General features: G+C 42.9%; 1 protein-coding gene across 3 annotated transcripts in view; it reads left to right on the forward strand.

Annotated features, from left to right (window-relative positions):
* The first annotated feature begins 1,070 nt into the window (after positions 1 to 1,070).
* Positions 1,071 to 22,079, forward strand: part of LOC139543185 (troponin T, cardiac muscle isoforms-like) — a 25,942-nt gene continuing 4,933 nt past the window's right edge. The window contains exons 1-5 of one of the 3 annotated variants that reach the window (XM_071349458.1): positions 1,071 to 1,194; positions 2,222 to 2,296; positions 9,187 to 9,249; positions 11,502 to 11,567; positions 12,613 to 12,634. In XM_071349458.1, the coding sequence (XP_071205559.1) occupies positions 2,287 to 2,296; positions 9,187 to 9,249; positions 11,502 to 11,567; positions 12,613 to 12,634 (161 nt within the window). In that variant the 5' untranslated portion in view covers positions 1,071 to 1,194; positions 2,222 to 2,286. Of the gene's footprint in view, positions 1,195 to 2,221; positions 2,297 to 8,617; positions 8,630 to 9,186; positions 9,250 to 11,501; positions 11,583 to 12,612; positions 12,635 to 22,079 lie in introns of those variants that run through there. The other 2 variants (XM_071349460.1, XM_071349461.1) reach the window with 2 other exon arrangements.

Raw genomic sequence — 22,079 nt, forward strand, 5'->3', positions numbered from 1 at the left:
CTTTCTCTCCCAATTCAATGGGGATTTATCGGCACGGGAAACATATATTTAGTGAAATAAACAATGAACAAAATTGAGAAGAAGTAAATGTAACATTAACAAGAAAACATTAGAAATTAACAGTAAACATTGCACTCAAAAAGGTTTAAAAAAGAAGGACATTTCAGCTGTGTACAGTGTTTTAGCAATGTGCATATAGTTGTAGTATGAATAGTGAGGGAAGATAAATAAACAGATAAATATAGGTTGTATTTACAATGTTGTTTGTGCTCCACTGGTTGCCCTTTTCTCATGGCAACGGACCACAAATCTTGCTGCTGTGATTGCACACTGTGGTATTTCTCCTAACACATATGGGAGTTTATCAGTGTTGGATTTCTTTTCAAACTCTTTGTGGGTCTGTGTGATCTGTGGGAAATATGTGTCTCTAATATGGTCATACATGTGGCAGGAGGTTAGGAAGTGCAGCTCAGTTCCCACCTCCTTTTGTGTACAGTGGGCACACATCCTGTCTGCTCTTGAGAGCCAGGTCTGCCCTTGGAGACCTCTCTCAATAGCAAGGTTTTGCTCCCTGAGTCTGTACATAGTCAAAGCTTTTCTTCATGTTGGGTCAGTGACAGTGGTCAGGTATTCTGCTACTGTGTCCTCTTTGTTTAGGGTTCCAATTTGCTCTGGTTGATTCTTTCCAGTGTGTCAAATAGTTCTCTTTTTGCTTTCTCATAATTTGGTTGGGTCTGATTGTGTTGCTGTCCTGGGTCTCTGTGGAGTCTGTTTGTGTCTGTGTTTGTTTTTAGAAATGAGGGGACTCATTTCTAGGTTCTCTGTAGGTGAGTGCTTTGTGGTGGCATGTGTGGGCATCGCTTCTTTTTAAGTGTTTGTGTTTGTGTGTGTGTGTGTGTGTGTGTGCGTGTGTGTGTGTGTGTGTGTGTGTGTGTGTGTGTGTGTGTGTGTGTGTGTGTGTGTGTGTGTGTGTCAGGGACAAGTCTGCCTCCAGAAGAGTCCTTTTTAGGGATGGATGATAAGAGAATACCCTCACCCTATCAGAGTGTTCAGGCTGTTATCTCTGGTTATTAATACACACTGTAGGGTCCAACACCTCCTCCATTCTCTCTCTCTCTCTCACCTATTGTCACATTTCTGTTGATCAGTGGAAAATACTTTTAACTGAAGTCAGTTCTTCTCACCATCTGTCAGGTATGTCTGACCACTGTACCTTTCTACAATGATATACCTTTCTACCTATAGCTGTATATTAATGTATGTAATATAATGTAATACAGAACATATATGGCTGTATATTAATGTATGTAATATAATGTAATACAGAACATATATGGCTGTATATTAATGTATGTATATTCATGGGTTTTTATGTCATATCACCACATAGCTGAACGTGCTATTAGGGTTAGAGTTAGCTAGCTAATGACAACATTGTTTTCTGTCTAAAGTGAATCTGGCGACATTATCAATATAACAAAGTTGTTACAACTAATTATTTGCCTATGTTAGCATATCATTTTATTTCCAAGAGACTGTATTGTAATTTGGACAAAATCATCATTAACACCTTTTTAGAATGAGTGGAGGAACCTGAAAAGTTGGTTCATAACAATGGCGTGATGTGACCGTGAAACCCCTGAATAGTTATTGATATATGCTCCAGTTTCAACTGTTCTGCCTGCGGCTATGGAACCCTGACCTGTTCACCGGACGTGTTACCTTGTCCCAGACCTGCTGTTTTCAACTCTCTAGAGACTGCAGGAGCAGTAGAGATACTCTTAATGATCGGCTATGAAAAGCCAACTGACATTTACTCCTGAGGTGCTGACTTGCTGCACCCTCGACAACTACTGTGATTATTATTATTTGACCATGCTGGTCATCTATGAACATTTGAACATCTTGGCCATGTTCTGTTATAATCTCCACCCGGCACAGCCAGAAGAGGAACGGCCACCCCTCATAGCCTGGTTCCTCTCTAGGTTTCTTCCTAGGTTTTGGCCTTTCTAGGGAGTTTTTCCTAGCCACCGTGCTTCTACACCTGCATTGCTTGCTGTTTGGGGTTTTAGGCTGGGTTTCTGTACATCACTTTGAGATATCAGCTGATGTAAGAAGGGCTATATAAATACATTTGATTTGATTTGATAGACTGTATATGTATGTATTGTAATATTTATGGTTATATATATATGTGTGTGTGTGTATTTGTTTTCTCTAGACCAGAGCAACCATGTCAGACAATGAAGAGGTTGAAGAGTTTGAGTAAGTCTTTACACATTATATATGTACAATGGTGTGAAGTCACTAAGTAAAAATACTTTGAACTACTACTTAATTATTTTTTAGGGGTATCTGTACTTTACTTTAGCATTTCGATGCGTAGCAGGACAGGAAAATTGTCAAATTTACACTTATCAAGAGAACACGTGGTCATCCCTACTGCCTCTGATCTGACTATAAATGCTTTGTTTGTAGATGATGTCTGAGTGTTGGAGTGTTCCCCTGGCTATCTGTAAATGATGTCTGAGTGTTGGAGTGTGACCCTGGCTATCTGTAAATGATGTCTGAGTGTTGGAGTGTGACCCTGGCTATCTGTTAATGATGTCTGAGTGTTGGAGTGTGTCCCTGGCTATCTGTAATGATGTCTGAGTGTTGGAGTGTTCCCCTGGTTATCTGTAATGATGTCTGAGTGTTGGAGTGTTCCCCTGGCTATCTGTAATAATGTCTGAGTGTTGGAGTGTTCCCCTGGCTATCTGTAATGATGTCTGAGTGTTGGAGTGTTCCCCTGGCTATCTGTAATGATGTCTGAGTGTTGGAGTGTTCCCCTGGCTATCTGTTATGATGTCTGAGTGTTGGAGTGTTCCCCTGGCTATCTGTAATGATGTCTGAGTGTAGGAGTGTTCCCCTGGCTATCTGTAATGATGTCTGAGTGTTGGAGTGTTCCCCTGTCTATCTGTTAATGATGTCTGAGTGTTGGAGTGTTCCCCTGTCTATCTGTTAATGATGTCTGAGTGTTGGAGTGTTCCCCTGGCTATCTGTAATGATGTCTGAGTGTTGGAGTGTTCCCCTGTCTATCTGTTAATGATGTCTGAGTGTTGGAGTGTTCCCCTGTCTATGTGTTAATGATGTCTGAGTGTTGGAGTGTGCCCCTGGCTATCTGTAAATTGAAATAACAAGACCATTGTGTAGTTTGCTAAATATAAGGGAATGTAAATCATTTTAGCATTTACTTTTACTTTTGATAGTTTGACCAATGACATTTGAGTATATTTAAGTATATTTAAAACCAAATACTTTTACTCAAGTAGTATTTTATATATATATCACATTATTAACCATATATACTAACCTGTATATATGTAGTATCATATTATCAACCAGATATACTCACCTGTATATATGTAGTATCATATTATCAACCAGATATACTCACCTGTATATATGTAGTATCATATTATCAACCAGATATACTCACCTGTATATATGTAGTATCATATTATCAACCAGATATACTAACCTGTATATATGTAGTATCATATTATCAACCAGATATACTTACCTGTATATATGTAGTATCATATTATCAACCAGATATACTCACCTGTATATATGTAGTATCATATTATCAACCAGATATACTCACCTGTATATATGTAGTATCATATTATCAACCAGATATACTCACCTGTATATATGTAGTATCATATTATCAACCAGATATACTAACCTGTATATATGTAGTATCATATTATCAACCCGATATACTCACCTGTATATATGTAGTATCATATTATCAACCCGATATACTCACCTGTATATATGTAGTATCATATTATCAACCAGATATACTAACCTGTATATATGTAGTATCATATTATCAACCAGATATACTCACCTGTATATATGTAGTATCATATTATCAACCAGATATACTAACCTGTATATATGTAGTATCATATTATCAACCCGATATACTCACCTGTATATATGTAGTATCATATTATCAACCCGATATACTCACCTGTATATATGTAGTATCATATTATCAACCAGATATACTAACCTGTATATATGTAGTATCATATTATCAACCAGATATACTAACCTGTATATATGTAGTATCATATTATCAACCAGATATACTAACCTGTATATATGTAGTATCATATTATCAACCCTATCCCTACCTATAAAGTCTCACATTTCACTTACTTTTATAGTTTGTTGAATTTCTGTTTCTAATGTCTGTTGTTTTCTGTGATTCTAATTTCTTATTCATCCACAGGGAGCAGAATGGTAAGTTCTGTGTGTGTGTGTGTGTGTGTGTGTGTGTTTGTGTTTGTGTGTGTGTGTGTGTTTGTGTGTGTGTGTGTGTGTTTGCATGTCTTTGTGTGTGTGTGTGTGTGTGTGTGTTTGTGTTTGTGTGTGTGTGTGTCTTTCTGTGTGTGTGTGTCTGTGTCAAATCAAATCAAATCATATTGTATTGGTCACATACACATGGTTAGCAGATGTTATTGGGAGTGTAGCGAAATGCTTGTGCTTTTAGTTCCGACAGTGCAGTAATATCTATCAAGTAATCTAACAATTCCACAGGAGCTACCTAATACATACGTAAAGTAAAGGGATGGAAAAATATATGTACATATAAATATATGGATGGGCCGGGATAGACGAGATGCAATAGATGGGATAAAATACAGTATATACATATGAGATGAGTAATGCAAATATGTAAACATTATTATTAAAGTGGCATTGATAAAGTGACGAGTGATCCATTTGTTAGAGTGGCCAATGATTTCAAGTCTGTATGTAGGCAGTAGCCTCTCTGTCTTAGTGATTGATGGCTGTTTAACAGTCTGATGGCCTTGAGATAGAAGCTGTTTTTCAGTCTCTCGGTCTCAGCTTTGATGCACCTGTACTGACCTCGCCTTCTGGATGGTGGTGAGGTGAACAGGCAGTGGCTCGGGTGGATGTTGTCCTTGATGATCTTTTTGGCCTTCCTGTGACATCGGGTGCTGTAGGTGTCCTGTAGGGAAGATAGTTTGCCCCCGGTGATGCGTTGTGCAGACTGCACTACCCTCTGGAGAGCCCTGCGGTTGTGGGCGGTGAAGTTACCGTACCAGGCGGTGATACAGCCGACAGGACGCTCTAAAATGTGAAGTTTGTGAGGGTTTTAGGTGACAAGCCACATTTCTTCATCCTTCTGAGGATGAGGAGACGCTGCTGCGCCTTCTTCACCACACTGTATGAGTGGACCATTTCAGTTTGTCCGTGATGTGTATGCCAAGGAACTTGAAACTTACCACCCTCTCCACTACTGTCCCTTCGATGTGGATTGGGAGGGGGGGGTCACCCAGTGCTGTTTCTACAATTATCTCCTTTGTTTTGTTGACGTTGAGTGAGAGGTTGTTTTCCTTTCACCACACTCCGAGTGCCCTCACCTCCTCCCTATTGGCTGTCTCGTCGTTGTTGGTGATCAAGCCTACTACTGTTGTGTCGTCTGCAAACTTGATGATCGAGTTGGAAGCGTGCATGGTCACGCAGCTATGGGTGAACAGGGAGTACAGGAGGGGGCTGAGCATGCATCCTTATGGGGCCCCAGTGTTGAGGATCAGTGAAGTGGAGATATTGTTTCCTACCTTCACCACCTGGGGGCGGCCCGTCAGGAAGTCCAGGACCCAATCGCACAGGGAGGGGTTGAGACCAAGGGCCTCAAGCTTAATGATGAGCTTGGAGGGTACTATGGTGTTGAATGCTGAGCTGTAGTCAATGAACAGCATTCTTACATAGGTATTCCTCTTGTCCAGATGGGATAGGGCAGTGGGCAGTGTGATGATGATTGCATTGTCTGTAGACCTGTTTGACCTGTTGGGGCGGTATACAAATTGGAGTGGGTCTAGGGCAGGGGTGGGCAACTCCAGTCCTCGAGGGCCTGATTGGTGTTACACTTTTTCTCCATCCCAAGCAAACACAGCTGACTAATGAAATTGCATTCTAAACTGAAGATCATGATTAGGTCCCGTGTGGCTCAGTTGGTAGAGCATGGCGCTTGCAACGCCAGGGTTGTGGGTTCATTCCCCACGGGGGGACCAGGATGAATATGTATGAACTTTCCAATTTGTAAGTTGCTCTGGATAAGAGCGTCTGCTAAATGACTTAAATGTAAAAATGTAAATGTAGGTGATTATTGGAGCCAGGTGTGTTAGCTGGGGCTGGGCAAAACTGTGACACCAATCAGGCCCTCGAGGACTGGAATTGCCCACCCCTGGTCTAGGGTGACAGGAAATGTGGAGGTGATATGATGCTTGACTAGTCTCTCAAAGCACTTCATGATGACAAAAGTGAGTGCAACGGGGCAATAGTCATTCAGTTCTGTTACCTTTTCCTTCTTGGGTACAGGAACAATGGTGTCCATCTTGAAGCATGTGGGGACAGCAGACTGGGATGGGGAGAGATTGAATATGCCCATAAACACCCCAGCCAGCTGGTCTGCGCAAGCTCTGAGGACGCGGCTAGGGATGCCGTCTGGGCCAGCAGCCTTGCGAGGGTTAACACGTTTAAATGTTTTACTCACGTCGGCCATGGAGAAGGAAAGGGGGGGTACAGTCCTTGGTAGTGGGCCGCGTTGGTGGCACTCTATTATCCTAAAAGCGGGAAAAGAAGGTATTTAGTTTGTCTTGAAGCAACACGTTGGTGTCCGTGACATGGTTGCTTTTTTTTTTGTAGTTCATGATTGACTGTAGACCCTGCCACATACGTCTCGTGTCTGAGCCGTGGAATTGCGACTCCACTTTGTCCCTATACTGACGTTTAGCTTGTTTGATTGCTTTACAGAGGGAATAACTACACTGTTTGTATTCAGCCATATTCCCGGTCATCTTTCCATGGTTAAATGTGGTGGATCGCACTTTCAGTTTTGTGTGAATGCCGCCATCTATCCACAGTTTCTGTTTAGGGTAGTTCTGGTTGGGGTTTCTGGTTGGGGTAGGTTTTAATAGTCACAGTGGGAACAACATCTCCAATGCACTTGAAGCGTGGATTCCAATTGGTCAGACCAGCGTTGAATGATCTTAGTACATTCTGTTTGAGGTCCTGCCTATAGGAGGGGAGAAGCAAAATGGAGTCGTGGTCGGATTTGCCGAATAGAGGGCAGGGGAGGGCCTTGTATGCATCGCAGAAGTTTGAGTAGCAGGGATCCAGTGCTTTGCTAGCCCGTGTACCACAATCGATATGCTGATAGAATTTAGGTAGGCTGTATCTCAAATTTGCTTTGTTAAAATCCCCAGCTTCAATACATGTAGTCTCCGGGTATATGGTTTCCAGTTTGAGTCCAGTGGAGTTCCTTAGGGGCCGTCGTGGTGTCGGCTTGGGGGGATATACACCGCAGTGACAATAACCAACGAGAATTCTCTTGGGTGACAATACGGACGGCATTTGATTGTGAGGAATTCTAGGTCCGGTGAACAGAAGGACTTGAGTTCCTGTATGTTGTTACAATTACACCATGAGTCGTTAATCATGAAACATACACCCCTGCCATTCTTCTTCCCTGAAAGATGTTTATTCCTGTCAGAGCAACGCACAAAGAATCTGGTGGCTGTACCGACTCTGACAGCCTGTCCCCAGAGAGCCATGTTTCCATGAAACAGAGTATGTTACAATCCCGAATGTCTCTCTGGAAAGCAACCCTTGCCCTAATTTCGTCTACCTTGTTATCTAGAGACTGGACATTAGCGAGTAAAATACTCGGAAGCGGTGGCTGGTGTGCGCGCCTCCGAAGTCTGACCAGAATGCTGCTCCATTTACCTGCGGCTGTTTTGGGTCAGCCTCTGAAAACAGTTTGAACAAAGGATCCGCTTTGGGAAAGTCATATTCCTGGTCGTAGTGCTGATAAATTGACGACGCTCTGATATCCAATAGTTCTTCTTTATGAATTAACACTTCAGATTTTCTGGGCTAACAATGTAAGAAAGAATACATAAAAAAAAATACTAGATAGTTTCCCAAGGACTAGAAGCGAGGTGACCCGCTCTGTCGGTGCCATCTTGCTTTGTGTGTCTGTGTGTGTGTGTGTCTGTGTGTGTGTGTGTCTGTGTGTGTTTCTGTGTGTCTGTGTGTGTGTGTGTCTGTGTGTGTCTGTGTGTGTCTGTGTGTGTGTGGCTGTGTGTTTCTGTGTGTCTGTGTGTTTCTGTGTGTGTGTGTGTGTGTGTGTGTGTGTGTGTGTGTGTGTGTGTGTGTGTGTGTGTGTGTGTGTGTGTGTGTGTGTGTGTGTGTGTGTGTGTGTCTGTGTGTGTGTGTGTGTGTCTGTGTGTCTGTGTGTCTGTGTGTGTGCGTGTGTGCGTGTGTGCGTGTGTGCGTGTGTGCGTGTGTGTGTCTGTGTGTGTCTGTGTGTGGCTGTGTGTGTGTCTGTGTGTTTCTCTGTGTGTGTGTGTGTGTGTGTGTGTGTGGCTGTCTGTGTGTTTCTCTCTCTGTGTGTGTGTGTGTGTGTGTGTGTGTGTGTGTGTGTGTGTGTGTGTGTGTGTGTGTGTGTGTGTGTGTGTGTGTGTGTGTGTGTGTGTGTGTGTGTGTGTGTGTTATTTAATATTTCTCTCTGTCTTGTCTGTTCCAGAGGAGGTGGTTGAAGGTAAGAAAAGAATAATAAAAGAAACATTTATTGTTTTGTCACATGAATTGAAATTAATTGAAAATGATAGAACTTGAAAGAACAGGTCGTGGTAGAGCTATTTGTAAATGTTGATTGCAGTGGCCTCAATCAGGAGCACACAGGGGGTTCTTGGTTTTCATAAACAAATCTACTTTGAAAGAAAAGTTTACACCTCACACACATGGCTATGAGCTTAAACAAGGAAGACACCCCTACCATGTCAGACATACATTCCACCCATGAGGCCGCTCTGGTCATTCAACTGCAGGAAAGGGGTATGGACAATATGGTTTCAAATGAGATCGGTTCTATTTTTCTACTGATTCTGATGCTCTCCTTATCCCCTTCTCCCTAAAAGTGTGCACTCATTCACTCCTACTCAAGGATTTAAAAGCTTTGGATTGGTGAAGACGTAGTTTCCGGCATAACTTTACACCAATCAAATGTCTTGAAGTGAACAAGTGCACACCTTAGGGAGCAGAGGAGGAGATAGGCTTTTCTGCCTGTCTATCACTCTCTCACTTTATGTGTCCTAGAGGATGCACAGGAAGAAGAGGAGGCAGCCATAGAGGAGGAAGAGGAGACCAATGAGGAGCCAGGTCAGAAGTCATGTTGGAGGGGCTTATGAAAGATACCGTAGCACTACTAGTATCTAAAAATAGAACATTAACCTACGTCAGTAGAAAAATAACATAACCCTACCAGACCCTACTGTAAAGGCTTTCTTCCTGGGATGAAGGAGAGGACCAAAACGCAGCGCGGCTAGTGTTCAACATGTTTAATAAAGAATAATAACGTGAACACTACAAGCTACAAAACAATAAATGTGAAAACCGAAAACAGTCCTATCTGGTGCAGAACACAAAGACAGAAAACAATCACCCACAAACCAACAGTGCAAACAGGCTACCTTAATATGGTTCCCAATCAGAGACAATGCAAAACACCTGCCTCAAATTGAGAACCATATTAGGCCAAACAACAAACCCAACAGAAACACAAAACAGACTACACCCACCCAGCTCACGTCCTGACCAACTAAACAAAGACTAAACAAAGGAAATAAGGTCAGGAACGTGACACCTACCTCCGTAGAAAATACAACATAACCCTACTAGACCTTACCTCAGTATAATATATATAACATTACTGGTGTTTTGTGGATACTATTTAATGAAGCTGCCAGTTGAGGACTTGTGAGGCGTCTGTTTCTCAAACTAGACACTCTAATGTACTTGTCCTCTTGCTTAGTTGTCCACCGGGGCCTCCCACTCCTCTTTCTATTCTGGTTAGAGCCAGTTTGCGCTGTTCTGTGAAGGGAGTAGTACACAACGTTGTACCAGATCTTCAGTTTCTTGAAAAGTTCTCGCATGGAATAGCCTTCATTTCTGAGAACAAGAACAGACTGATGAGTTTCAGAAGAAAAAAACGCTGATGCTCTAGAAACTCAACTAGTCTAAAGAAGGCCATTTTATTGCTTCTTTAATCAGAACAAAAGTTTTCAGCTGTGCTAACATAATTGCAAAAGGGTTTTCTATTGATCAATTAGCCTTTTTAAAATGATAAACTTGGATTAGCTAACACAACGTGCCATTGAAACACAGGAGTGATGGTTGTAGATAATGGGCCTCTGAACGCCTATGTAGATTTTCCATTAAAACAACTGCCATTTCCAGCTACAATAGTCATTTACAACATTAACAATGTCTACACTGTATTTCCGATCAATTTGATGTTATTTTATTGGACAGAAAATGTGCATTTCATTCGAAAACAGGGACATTTCTAACTTACCTCAAACTTTTGAACTGTTGTGTATATACAGTAGATATCATAACCCTACTAGACCCTACCTCAGTATAATATATATAACATAACCCTACTAGACCCTACCTCAGTATATACATAACCCTACTAGACCCTACCTCAGTATATACATAACCCTACTGGACCCTACCTCAGTATAATATATATAACATAACCCTACTAGACCCTACCTCAGTATAATATATATATATACATAACCCTACTAGACCCTACCTCAGTATAATATATATATAACATAACCCTACTAGACCCTGCCTCAGTATAATATATATATAACATAACCCTACTAGACCCTGCCTCAGTATAATATATATATAATATACCCCTACTAGACCCTGCCTCAGTATAATATATATAACATAACCCTACTAGACCCTACCTCAGTATATATATAACCCTACTGGACCCTACCTCAGTATAATATACATAACATAACCCTACTAGACCCTACCTCAGTATAATATATATATACATAACCCTACTAGACCCTACCTCAGTATAATATATATATTATATAACTACTGAAACTAGCTGTGCAGCAATGCTCCCCATCCAACCTGACAGAGCTTGAGAGGATCTGCAGAGAAGAATGGGAGAAACTCCCCAAATACAGGTGTGCCAAGCTTGTAGCGTCATACCCAAAAAGATCGAGGATGTAATCACTGCCAAAAGGCGCTTCAAAAAAGCACTGAGTAAAGGGTCTGAATATTTATGTAAATGTGATATTTAATTTTTCTTTTTAATACATTTGCAAAAATGTCAAAAAATAGGTTTTTTGCTTTTTCGTTATGAGGTATTGTGTGTAGACTGATGAGGGGAAAAAACAATTTCCTCCATTTTAGAATAACGTAACAAAATGTGGAAAAAGTCAAGGGGTCTGAAAACTTTCAGAATTCACTGTATATAGCATAACCCTACTACAACCTACCTCAGTAGAATATATATAACATTACCCTACCACACACGTGCACAGACACACACACCTCTTGTCTTTATCAGTGTTATTTTTCTTTTCCTGATGCAGGGGAGGAGCCACAGGAGGGAGAGGAGGAGCATGCAGATGAAGGGGAGGGGGCAGAGGAGGGAGAAGGTAAATAATTGGCAAGCTCGTTTTGCATCGCCCGGTCCCGTGACTGTTGCCCAGGTAGAGTTAGCACCGGTGGTGAACGCTAAATGCCCCACTCAAAACCAACAGCGAGGCCAGCTATGAGGGATGCGGTTCAATCATAGACTGTTTATTTTAGGTGGGGTCCAAAATTACTGTCACAGATGAGCAAAAAAGACTGTATGAAATAAATAACACAAATACTGAGGTATTGTTGTGTGCAAAAAAAAGGGAAAATAAAATATTTCACACTAAAATAATTTCTCATGGAAAGAGATTTTGTTCAACAACAATTTTCTTTTTTTAAAGGTAGGGGTTACAATTATTGACATCCCTGTTTTCAATATCTTTCAATATCTCACCTTGCAACTAAAACGGCACTGAGCCTTTTTCAAAAATATTTTATGAGTTGGAGAATACACTATTTGTGGATTTTGATGTGTGCTTTGGTTTATTGCCTTGCTGGAAGATCCACTTGCGGCCAAGTTTTAGCCTCCTGGCAGAGGCAACCAGGTTTGTTGGCAAAAATGTCCTGGTACTGGATAAAGTTCATGATGCCGTTGACCTTAACAAGTGGAAGCAAATAGCCCCATAACATCAAAGATCGACCCCCATACTTTTCTGCTTATGCATCCTTATTTTGACGCCAAAACCACCACTGGTATGAATGGCCAAAGAGCTCTGTTTTCATGTCATCCAACCAATGTAAACGCATGGAGTTTGCTAAAAGGCATTGGCATTTGGATTGAAACCGGTACCTTGGTCAGAGCTTTTTGGACACACACCAGTATTATCCTTTTTGCTCATCTTTATCAAGGGTGCCAATAATTTTGGACCCCACTCAAAATGAACAAACCCGTCGATGACGTTACCCCATTCATTCCTACAGTATGTGACTGTGTCCGTCTGTCTGTCTCTCTGTCTGTCTCTCTGTCACACCTGGACATCTCTAATGACTCTTTTTTTCTCTCTCCACCTCTCTCTCACTCTCTCACTCTCTCTCGCTCGCTCTCTCTCTCGTCATCCACAGAGGAGGCCAAACCTAAATTCAAGTAAGTCCTCCAACATGTTAATGAATGGGAGGTATGGAAGGTTAGATTGGATTGGAATATGGAATATGGAAAACATGCTGGGAGTTGTTGTTGTCCATTCTTATTCTCTGTCTCTCTCTCTTTCTCTCCCAATTCAATGGGGATTTATCAGCACGGGAAACAGATGTTTAGTAAAATAAACAATGAACAAAATTGAGAAGAAGTAAATGTAACATTAACAAGATCACATTAGAAATTAACAGTAAACATTGCATTCAAAAAGGTTTAAAAAAGAAGGACATTTCAAGTGTTATATTATCAGCTGTGTACAGTGTTTTGGTAATGTGCATATAGTTGTAGTATGAATAGTGAGGGAAGATAAATAAACAGATAAATATAGGTTGTATTTACAATGTTGTTTGTGCTCCACTGGTTGCCCTTTTCTCATGGCAACGGACCACAAATCTTGCTGCTGTGATTGCACACTGTGGTATTTCTCCTAACACATATGGGAGTTTATCAGTGTTGGATTTCTTTTCAAACTCTTTGTGGGTCTGTGTGATCTGTGGGAAATATGTGTCTCTAATATGGTCATACATGTGGCAGGAGGTTAGGAAGTGCAGCTCAGTTCCCACCTCCTTTTGTGTACAGTGGGCACACATCCTGTCTGCTATTGAGAGCCAGGTCTGCCCTTGGAGACCTCTCTCAATAGCAAGGTTTTGCTCCCTGAGTCTGTACATAGTCAAAGCTTTTCTTCATGTTGGGTCAGTGACAGTGGTCAGGTATTCTGCTACTGTGTCCTCTTTGTTTAGGGTTCCAATTTCCTCTGGTTGATTCTTTCCAGTGTGTCAAATAGTTCTCTTTTTGCTTTCTCATAATTTGGTTGGGTCTGATTGTGTTGCTGGCCTGGGGCTCTGTGGGGTCTGTTTGTGTTTGTGAACTCCAGAACCAGCTGGCTGATGGGACTCGCCTCTAGCTTCATCTCTCTGTAGATGAGTGCTTACAATCGAATTCTCTTCGATTATAGTCACAGCCGTGTATATCCCCTCCCAAGCAGATACCTCATCGGCCCTGAAAGAACTTCACTGGACTCTATGTGAACTGGAAACCATACATCCTGAGCATTTATTGTAGCCGGGGATTTTAACAAAGCTAACCTGAGAACGAGACTTCCTAAATTCTATCAGCATATCGAATGCGCGACACGGGCTGCTAGCATTCTGGATCATTGCTACACTAACTTCCGCGATGCATACAAAGCCCTCCCCTGCCCTGCCTTCGGCAAATCTGACCATGACTCCATTTTGTTGCTCCCAGCCTATAGACAGAAATTAAAACAGGAAACGCCTGTGCTCAGGTCTGTCAAACGCTGGTCTGACCAATCGGATTCCACGCTTCAGGACTGCTTCAATCACGTGGACTGGGATATGTTCCGGATAGCCTCAGACAACAACATTGATGAAAACCCTGACTCGTGGGTGAATTTATTAGCAAGTGCATTGGAGATCGTACCTACTGTGACTATTAAAACATTTCCTAACCAGAAACCATGGATTGATGGCAGCATTCGTGGAAAACTGAAAGCGCGAACAACCGCTTTTAATCATGGGAAGGTGACTGGAAACATGACCGAATACAAATAGTACAGCTATTCCCTCCGCAAGGCAATCAAACAAGCAAAGCGTCAGTGTAGAGACAAAGTAGAGTCGCAATTCCACGGCTCAGACACGAGAGGTATGTGGCAGGGTCTACAGGCAATAACGAACTACAAAAAGAAAACCAGCCCTGTCGTGGACATCGGCGACTTGCTCAAATAAAAACTAAACAACTCCTTTGCTCGCTTTGAGGACAATACAGTGCCACTGACACAGCCCGCTACCAAAGCCTGTGGGCTCTCCTTCTCCGTGGCCAACATGAGTAAAACATTTAAACGTGTTAACCCTTGCAAGGCTGCCGGCCCAGACGGCATGCCTAGCCGCATCATCAGAGCATGCGCAGACCAGCTGGCTGGTGTGTTTATGGATATATTCAATCAATCCCAATCCCAGTCTGCTGTCCTCACATGCTTCAAGAGGGCCACCATTGTTCCTGTTACCCCATTGCACTCACTTCTCTTGTCATCATGAAGTGCTTTGAGAGGGTAGTCAAGGAGCATATCACCTCCACCCTTCCTGATACCCTAGACCCACTCCAATCTGCTTACCGCCACAATAGGTTCACTGACGATGCAATCGCCATCACACTGCACACTTCCCTATCCCATCTGGACAAGAGGAATACCTATGTAAGAATGCTGTTCATTGACTACAGCTCTGCATTTAGTACCATCCAAACTCCAAACTTGAGACCCTGGGTCTCGACCCTGTGCAACTGGGTCCTGGACTTTCTGACGGGCCACCCCCAGGTGGGGCCCCACAAGGGTGCATTCTCAGCCCTCTCCTTTACTCCCTGTTCACCCATGGCTGCGTGGCCATGCACGCCTCCAACTCAATCATCAAGTGTGCAGACAACACTACAGTGGTAGGCTTGATTACCAACAACAGCGAGACAGCCTACGGGGAGGAGGTGAGGGCCCTCGGAGTGTGGTGTCAGGAAAATAACCTCTCACTCAACATCAACAAAACAAAGGAGATAATTGTGGACTTCAGGAAACAGCTAAGGGAGCACCCCCCATCCACATCGACGGGACAGTAGTGGAGAAGGTGGAATGTTTGAAGTTCCTCTGCGTGCACATCACGGACAAACTGAAATGGTCCACCCACACAGACAGTGTGGTGAAGAAGGCGCAACAGCGCCTCTTCATCCTCAGGAGGCTGAAGAAATTTGGCTTGTCACCTAAAACCCTCACAAACTTTTACAGATGCACAATCGAGAGCATCCTGTTGGGCTGTATCACCGCCTGGTACGGCAACTGCACCGCCCTCAAACGCAAGGCTCTCCAGAGGGTAGTGCGGTCTGCACAACGCATCACCGGGGGCAAACTACCTGCCCTCCAGGACACCTACAGCACCCGATGTCACAGGAGGGCCAAAAAGATCATCAAGGACAACAACCACCCGAGCCACTGCCTGTTCACCCCGCTATCATCCAGGTGAGGTCAGTACAGGTGCATCAAAGCTGGGACCGAGAGACTGAAAAACAGCTTCTATCTCAAGGCCATCAGACTGTTAAACAGCCATCAATCACTAAGACAGAGAGGCTGCTGCCTACATACAGAGTCAAATCTCTGGCCACTTTAATAAATGGACTTAATAAAGGTATCACTAGTCACCTTAAATAACGCCACTTTAATAATGTTTACGTATCCTACATTACTCATCTCATATGTACAGTACATACTGTTCTATACCATCTACTGCATCTTGCCTATGCCTATTATTAATCACTTTAAATAACTCCACTTTAATAATGTTTATATATCCTACATCACTCATCTCATATGTAAATACTGCTCTATACCATCTACTGCATCTTGCCTATGCCGCACGGCCATCGCTCATCCATATATTTTATGTACATATTCTTACTTATCCCTTTACATTTGTGTGTATAAGGTAGTTGTTGTGAAATTGTTAGATTACTTGTTAGATATTACTACATTGTCGGAACTAGAAGCACAGGCATTTCGCTACATTCGCATTATCATCTGCCAACCATGTGTATGTGACCAATACAATTTGATTTGATTTGTGGAGGAATGTGTGGGCATTGCTTCCTTTTAAGTGGTTGTAGAATTTAAAAGCTCTTTTCTGGATTTTGATAACTAGTGGGTATAGTCCTAATTCTGCTCTGCATCCATTGTTTGGTGTTTTGCATTGTACACAGAATTCTGCTTGCAGAGTCTCAATTGGGTGTTTGTCCCATTTTGTGAGTTCTTGGTTAGTGAGTGGACCCCAGAACTCACAAACATAGAGGGCAATGGGTTCTATAACTAATTTAAGTTTATAGCAAAATCTTAATTGGGATGTCGAGTTTTATGTTCCTTTTGATGACATAGAAGGCCATTCTAAGCACCATGGTCTTGTCGTGGATGAGAGCTTCATCTGGAAGCCAGTGGAGTGTGCGGAGGAGCGGGGTGACATGGGAGAATTTGGGAGGGTTTAACACCATGCGGGCTGCAGTAATCTGGATGATTTACAGGGGTTTGATGGCACAAGCGGGGAGCCCAGCCAGCAGCGAGTTGCAGTAGTCCAGACGGTAGATGATGAGTGCCTGGATTAGGACCTGCGCCGCTTCCTGTGTGAGGTAGGGTTGTACTCTACGGAGCATTAACCTGCAGGAAGCGGGTAACTGCTTTGATTTTTGCAGAGAATGACAGGGTGTTGGCCAGGGCCATGCCAAGGTTCTTTACACTCTGGGAGAGCAACACTGTGGAGTTGTCAAACGTGATGGAGAGGTCTTTGAGTGGAGCAAGGAGGAAGAGCAGCTCTGGCAAGAGCAGCTCCTGGGTGGAAGAGCAGCTCTGTCTTGTCAAGGTTGAGCTTGAAATGGTAGCCCGACATCAAAGCTGAGATATCTGCCAGGCACACAGAGATGTTGAAGAGGGTGGGGCTCAAGCTACATCCCTGTCTCTCCCCCCCAGCCCTGAGGAAAGAAACCTTTGTGTTATTGCCAATTTGAACCGCACACTTGTTGTTTGTGTACATGGATTTTATAATGTTGTATGTTTTACCTCCAACACCGCTTTCCATCAATTTGTATAGCAGACCCTCATGCCAAATTGAGTCAAAAGCTTTTTTTAAATCTTCAAAGCATGGGAATACTTTGCTTTTGGGTTGTTTGTCAATTAGGCTGTGCAGGGTGAATACATGATCTGTCATACGGTATTTTGGTAAGAAGTCAATTTTACATTTGATCAGGACATTGTTTTCACTGAGGAAATGTTTGAGTCTGCTGTTGATGGTACAGCAGAGGACTTTTCCGACATTGCTGTTAACGCAGATTCCACTGTAATTATTGGGGTCAAATTTGTCTTCACTTTTGTGGATTGGGGTGACCTGAACTTGATTCCAAATATTTGGGAAGATGCCAGAGCTGAGGACAATGTTGAAGAGTTTAGGAATAGCCTATTTGAATTTCTGGTCTGTATATTTTATAATTTTGGTTAGTATACCATCAACACCACAGGCCTTTTTGGGTCCTGTAGCTCATCCAATGTAATATGAGAATCCAGTGGGTTCTGGTAGTCTTTAATGTAATAGGAGAATCCAGTGGGTTCTGGTAGTCTTTAATGTAATTGGAGAATCCAGTGGGTTCTGGTAGTCTTTAATGTAATAGGAGAATCCAGTGGGTTCTGGTAGTCTTTAATGTAATTGGAGAATCCAGTGGGTTCTGGTAGTCTTTAATGTAATTGGAGAATCCAGTGGGGTTCTGGTAGTCTTTAATGTAATAGGAGAATCCAGTGGGTTCTGGTAGTCTTTAATGTAATTGGAGAATCCAGTGGGTTCTGGTAGTCTTTAATGTAATAGGAGAATCCAGTGGGTTCTGGTAGTCTTTAGTAGCTGATTCTAAGGTTTGTAAATAATCATGTATATGTTTTTGTTCTTGGTTCTTTGTTATATGGCTTGTTATGAATCCCTTTGGCCCGGATCCCTTTGGCCCGGATCCCTTTGGCCCGGCAGTCTAGGGGGGGATGGTAACGAGACCCGTAACATAACTCATGCAAAGTATAATAGTGAAAAAGTAACAGCGAGAACGAAAAACCACAGACAACTAAATTACCGTCAAACACTCATGGTTTATTTAGTAAACACACGGTAATGGGGGAGCGGGAAAAGGGGCTGAGCTGGACCCAAGGAAAGAAATAATAAGTATTCAAAAACACCCCTAAGCTAGTCTACCTGCTTCAACAACAGCTAGCTAACTAACCAAAAATACAGAGGGTGGTCCGCCCAGTTCTAACCAGTGTATTTAGAGAAAGTTCACCTACGGGTAGTGTATGCCCATGGGCAACTTGTCTTGGTACCCCCTTTTCCCACCATCAACAAACAGTGAAAACGATATGGGTGTTGCTTGATAGGGGCAGCATTTCCAACATTAATGTCATGTTCCGACACGTTGGTGCGAGTAGGAACATCATTAAAGAGACATGGACAACTGTGTAGTAGCCTCACAATATCGTCGTCCTGTCCATCCGTTAAATGAACCAGACTGGAGAGACAGCAGCATTTAACAAATATATTGTTCAGGTTTCCTTCCTTTAAACCTTTATTATTGTTCAGGAAGTTGTCTAGGATGCTAGTGTAGACTAACAGTGAAATGCTTACTTACGAGTCCTTTTCCAACAATGCAGAGATTTGTAAAAAATAGAAAAAAATAAGATAGTTGCACAGTGAATAACAAATAAATATAATTAGTAAAATAACATGGCTATATACAGGGAGTAGAAAATAACATGGCTATATATATATACAGGGAGTAGAAAATAACATGGCTATATATATATACAGGGAGTAGAAAATAACATGGCTATATACAGGGAGTAGAAAATAACATGGCTATATACAGAAAGTAGAAAACAACATGGCTATATACAGGGAGTAGAAAATAACATGGCTATATATATATACAGGAAGTAGAAAAAACATGGCTATATACAGAAAGTAGAAAACAACATGGCTATATACAGGGAGTAGAAAAAACATAGCTATATACAGGAAGTAGAAAATAACATGGCTATTTACAGGGAGTATAAAAAATAACTATTACAGAGAGTATAAAATAACATGGCTATTACAGGAAGTATAAAATAACATGGCTATATACAGGGAGTATTAAATAACATGGCTATATATATATATATACAGGAAGTAGAAAATAACATGGCTATATACAGGTAGTAGAAAAAACATGGCTATATATATATATATATATATATATACAGGAAGTAGAAAATAACATGGCTATATACAGGTAGTAGAAAAAACATGGCTATATACAGGAAGTATAAAATAACATGGCTATATACAGGGAGTATTAAATAACATGGCTATATATATATATATACAGGAAGTAGAAAATAACATGGCTATATGCAGGGAGTAGAAAATAACATGGCTATTACAGGTGGTAGAAAATAACATGGCTATATACAGGGAGTAGAAAATAACATGGCTATATACAGGGAGTATAAATTAACGTGGCTATATACAGGAAGTAGAAAATAACATGACTATATACAGTGAGTAGAAACTAACATGGCTATTTACAGGAAGTAGAAAATAACATGGCTATATACAGGTAGTAAATAAAACATGGCTATATATATATACAGAGAGCATAAAATAACATGGCTATATATATATACAGGGAGTAGAAAATAACATGGCTATATACAGGGAGTCCAATGTGTGGTAGAGTCCAGTGTGTGGTAGAGTCCAGTGTGTTGGGTAGAGTCCAGTGTGTGGGTAGAGTCCAGTGTGTTGGGTAGAGTCCAGTGTGTGGGTAGAGTCCAGTGTGTGGGTAGAGTCCAGTGTGTGGGTAGAGTCCAGTGTGTGGGTAGAGTCCAGTGTGTGGTAGAGTCCAGTGTGTGGGTAGAGTCCAGTGTGTTGGGTAGAGTCCAGTGTGTGGGTAGAGTCCAGTGTGTGTGGTAGAGTCCAGTGAGTGGTAGAGTCCAGTGTGTGGGTAGAGTCCAGTGTGTGGGTAGAGTCCAGTGTGTGGTAGAGTCCAGTGTGTGGGTAGAGTCCAGTGTGTGTGGTAGAGTCCAGTGAGTGGTAGAGTCCAGTGAGTTTGGGTAGAGTCCAGTGTTTGGGTAGAGTCCAGTGTGTGGGTAGAGTCCAGTGTTTGGGTAGAGTCCATTGTGTTGTAGAGTCCAGTGTTTGGGTAGAGTCCAGTGTGTGGTAGAGTCCAGTGTTTGGGTAGAGTCCAGTGTTTGGGTAGAGTCCAGTGTGTGGGTAGAGTCCAGTGTGTGTTGTAGAGTCCAGTGTGTGGGTAGAGTCCAGTGTGTGGGTAGAGTCCAGTGTGTGGGTAGAGTCCAGTGTGTGTTGTAGAGTCCAGTGTGTGTTGTAGAGTCCAGTGTGTGGGTAGAGTCCAATGTGTGGGTAGAGTCCAGTGTGTTGGGTAGAGTCCAGTGTGTGGGTAGAATCCAGTGTGTGGGTAGAGTCCAGTGTGTGGGTAGAGTCCAGTGTGTGGGTAGAGTCCAGTGTGTGTTATAGAGTCCAGTGTGTGGGTAGAGTCCAGTGTGTGGGTAGAGTCCAGTGTGTGGGTAGAGTCCAGTGTGTTGGGTAGAGTCCAGTGTGTGGGTAGAGTCCAGTGTGTTGGGTAGAGTCCAGTGTGTGGGTAGAGTCCAGTGTGTGGGTAGAGTCCAGTGTGTTGGGTAGAGTCCAGTGTGTGGGTAGAGTCCAGTGTGTGGGTAGAATCCAGTGTGTTGGGTAGAGTCCAGTGTGTGGGTAGAGTCCAGTGTGTGGGTAGAGTCCAGTGTGTTGGGTAGAGTCCAGTGTGTGGGTAGAGTCCAGTGTGTGGGTAGAGTCCAGTGTGTGGGTAGAGTCCAGTGTGTGGGTAGAGTCCAGTGTGTGGGTAGAGTCCAGTGTGTGGGTAGAGTCCAGTGTGTGGGTAGAGTCCAGTGTTTGGGTAGAGTCCAGTGTGTGGGTAGAGTCCAGTGTGTGGGTAGAGTCCATTGTGTTGTAGAGTCCAGTGTTTGGGTAGAGTCCAGTGTGTGGTAGAGTCCAGTGTTTGGGTAGAGTCCAGTGTTTGGGTAGAGTCCAGTGTTTGGGTAGAGTCCAGTGTGTGGGTAGAGTCCAGTGTGTGGGTAGAGTCCAGTGTGTGGGTAGAGTCCAGTGTGTGGGTAGAGTCCAGTGTGTGTTGTAGAGTCCAGTGTGTGTTGTAGAGTCCAGTGTGTGGGTAGAGTCCAGTGTGTGGGTAGAGTCCAGTGTGTTGGGTAGAGTCCAGTGTGTGGGTAGAATCCAGTGTGTGGGTAGAGTCCAGTGTGTGGGTAGAGTCCAGTGTGTGGGTAGAGTCCAGTGTGTGTTATAGAGTCCAGTGTGTGGGTAGAGTCCAGTGTGTGGGTAGAGTCCAGTGTGTGGGTAGAGTCCAGTGTGTTGGGTAGAGTCCAGTGTGTTGGGTAGAGTCCAGTGTGTGGGTAGAGTCCAGTGTGTGGGTAGAGTCCAGTGTGTTGGGTAGAGTCCAGTGTGTGGGTAGAGTCCAGTGTGTGGGTAGAATCCAGTGTGTTGGGTAGAGTCCAGTGTGTGGGTAGAGTCCAGTGTGTGGGTAGAGTCCAGTGTGTTGGGTAGAGTCCAGTGTGTGGGTAGAGTCCAGTGTGTGGGTAGAGTCCAGTGTGTGGGTAGAGTCCAGTGTGTGGTAGAGTCCAGTGTGTTGGGTAGAGTCCAGTGTGTGGGTAGAGTCCAGTGTGTGGGAGAGTCCAGTGTGTGGGTAGAGTCCAGTGTGTGGGTAGAGTCCAGTGTGTGGGTAGAGTCCAGTGTGTTGGGTAGAGTCCAGTGTGTGGGTAGAGTCCAGTGTGTGGGTAGAGTCC

This window comes from Salvelinus alpinus, chromosome 17, assembly GCF_045679555.1.
Source record: "Salvelinus alpinus chromosome 17, SLU_Salpinus.1, whole genome shotgun sequence".
NCBI classification, from domain to species: domain Eukaryota; kingdom Metazoa; phylum Chordata; class Actinopteri; order Salmoniformes; family Salmonidae; genus Salvelinus; species Salvelinus alpinus.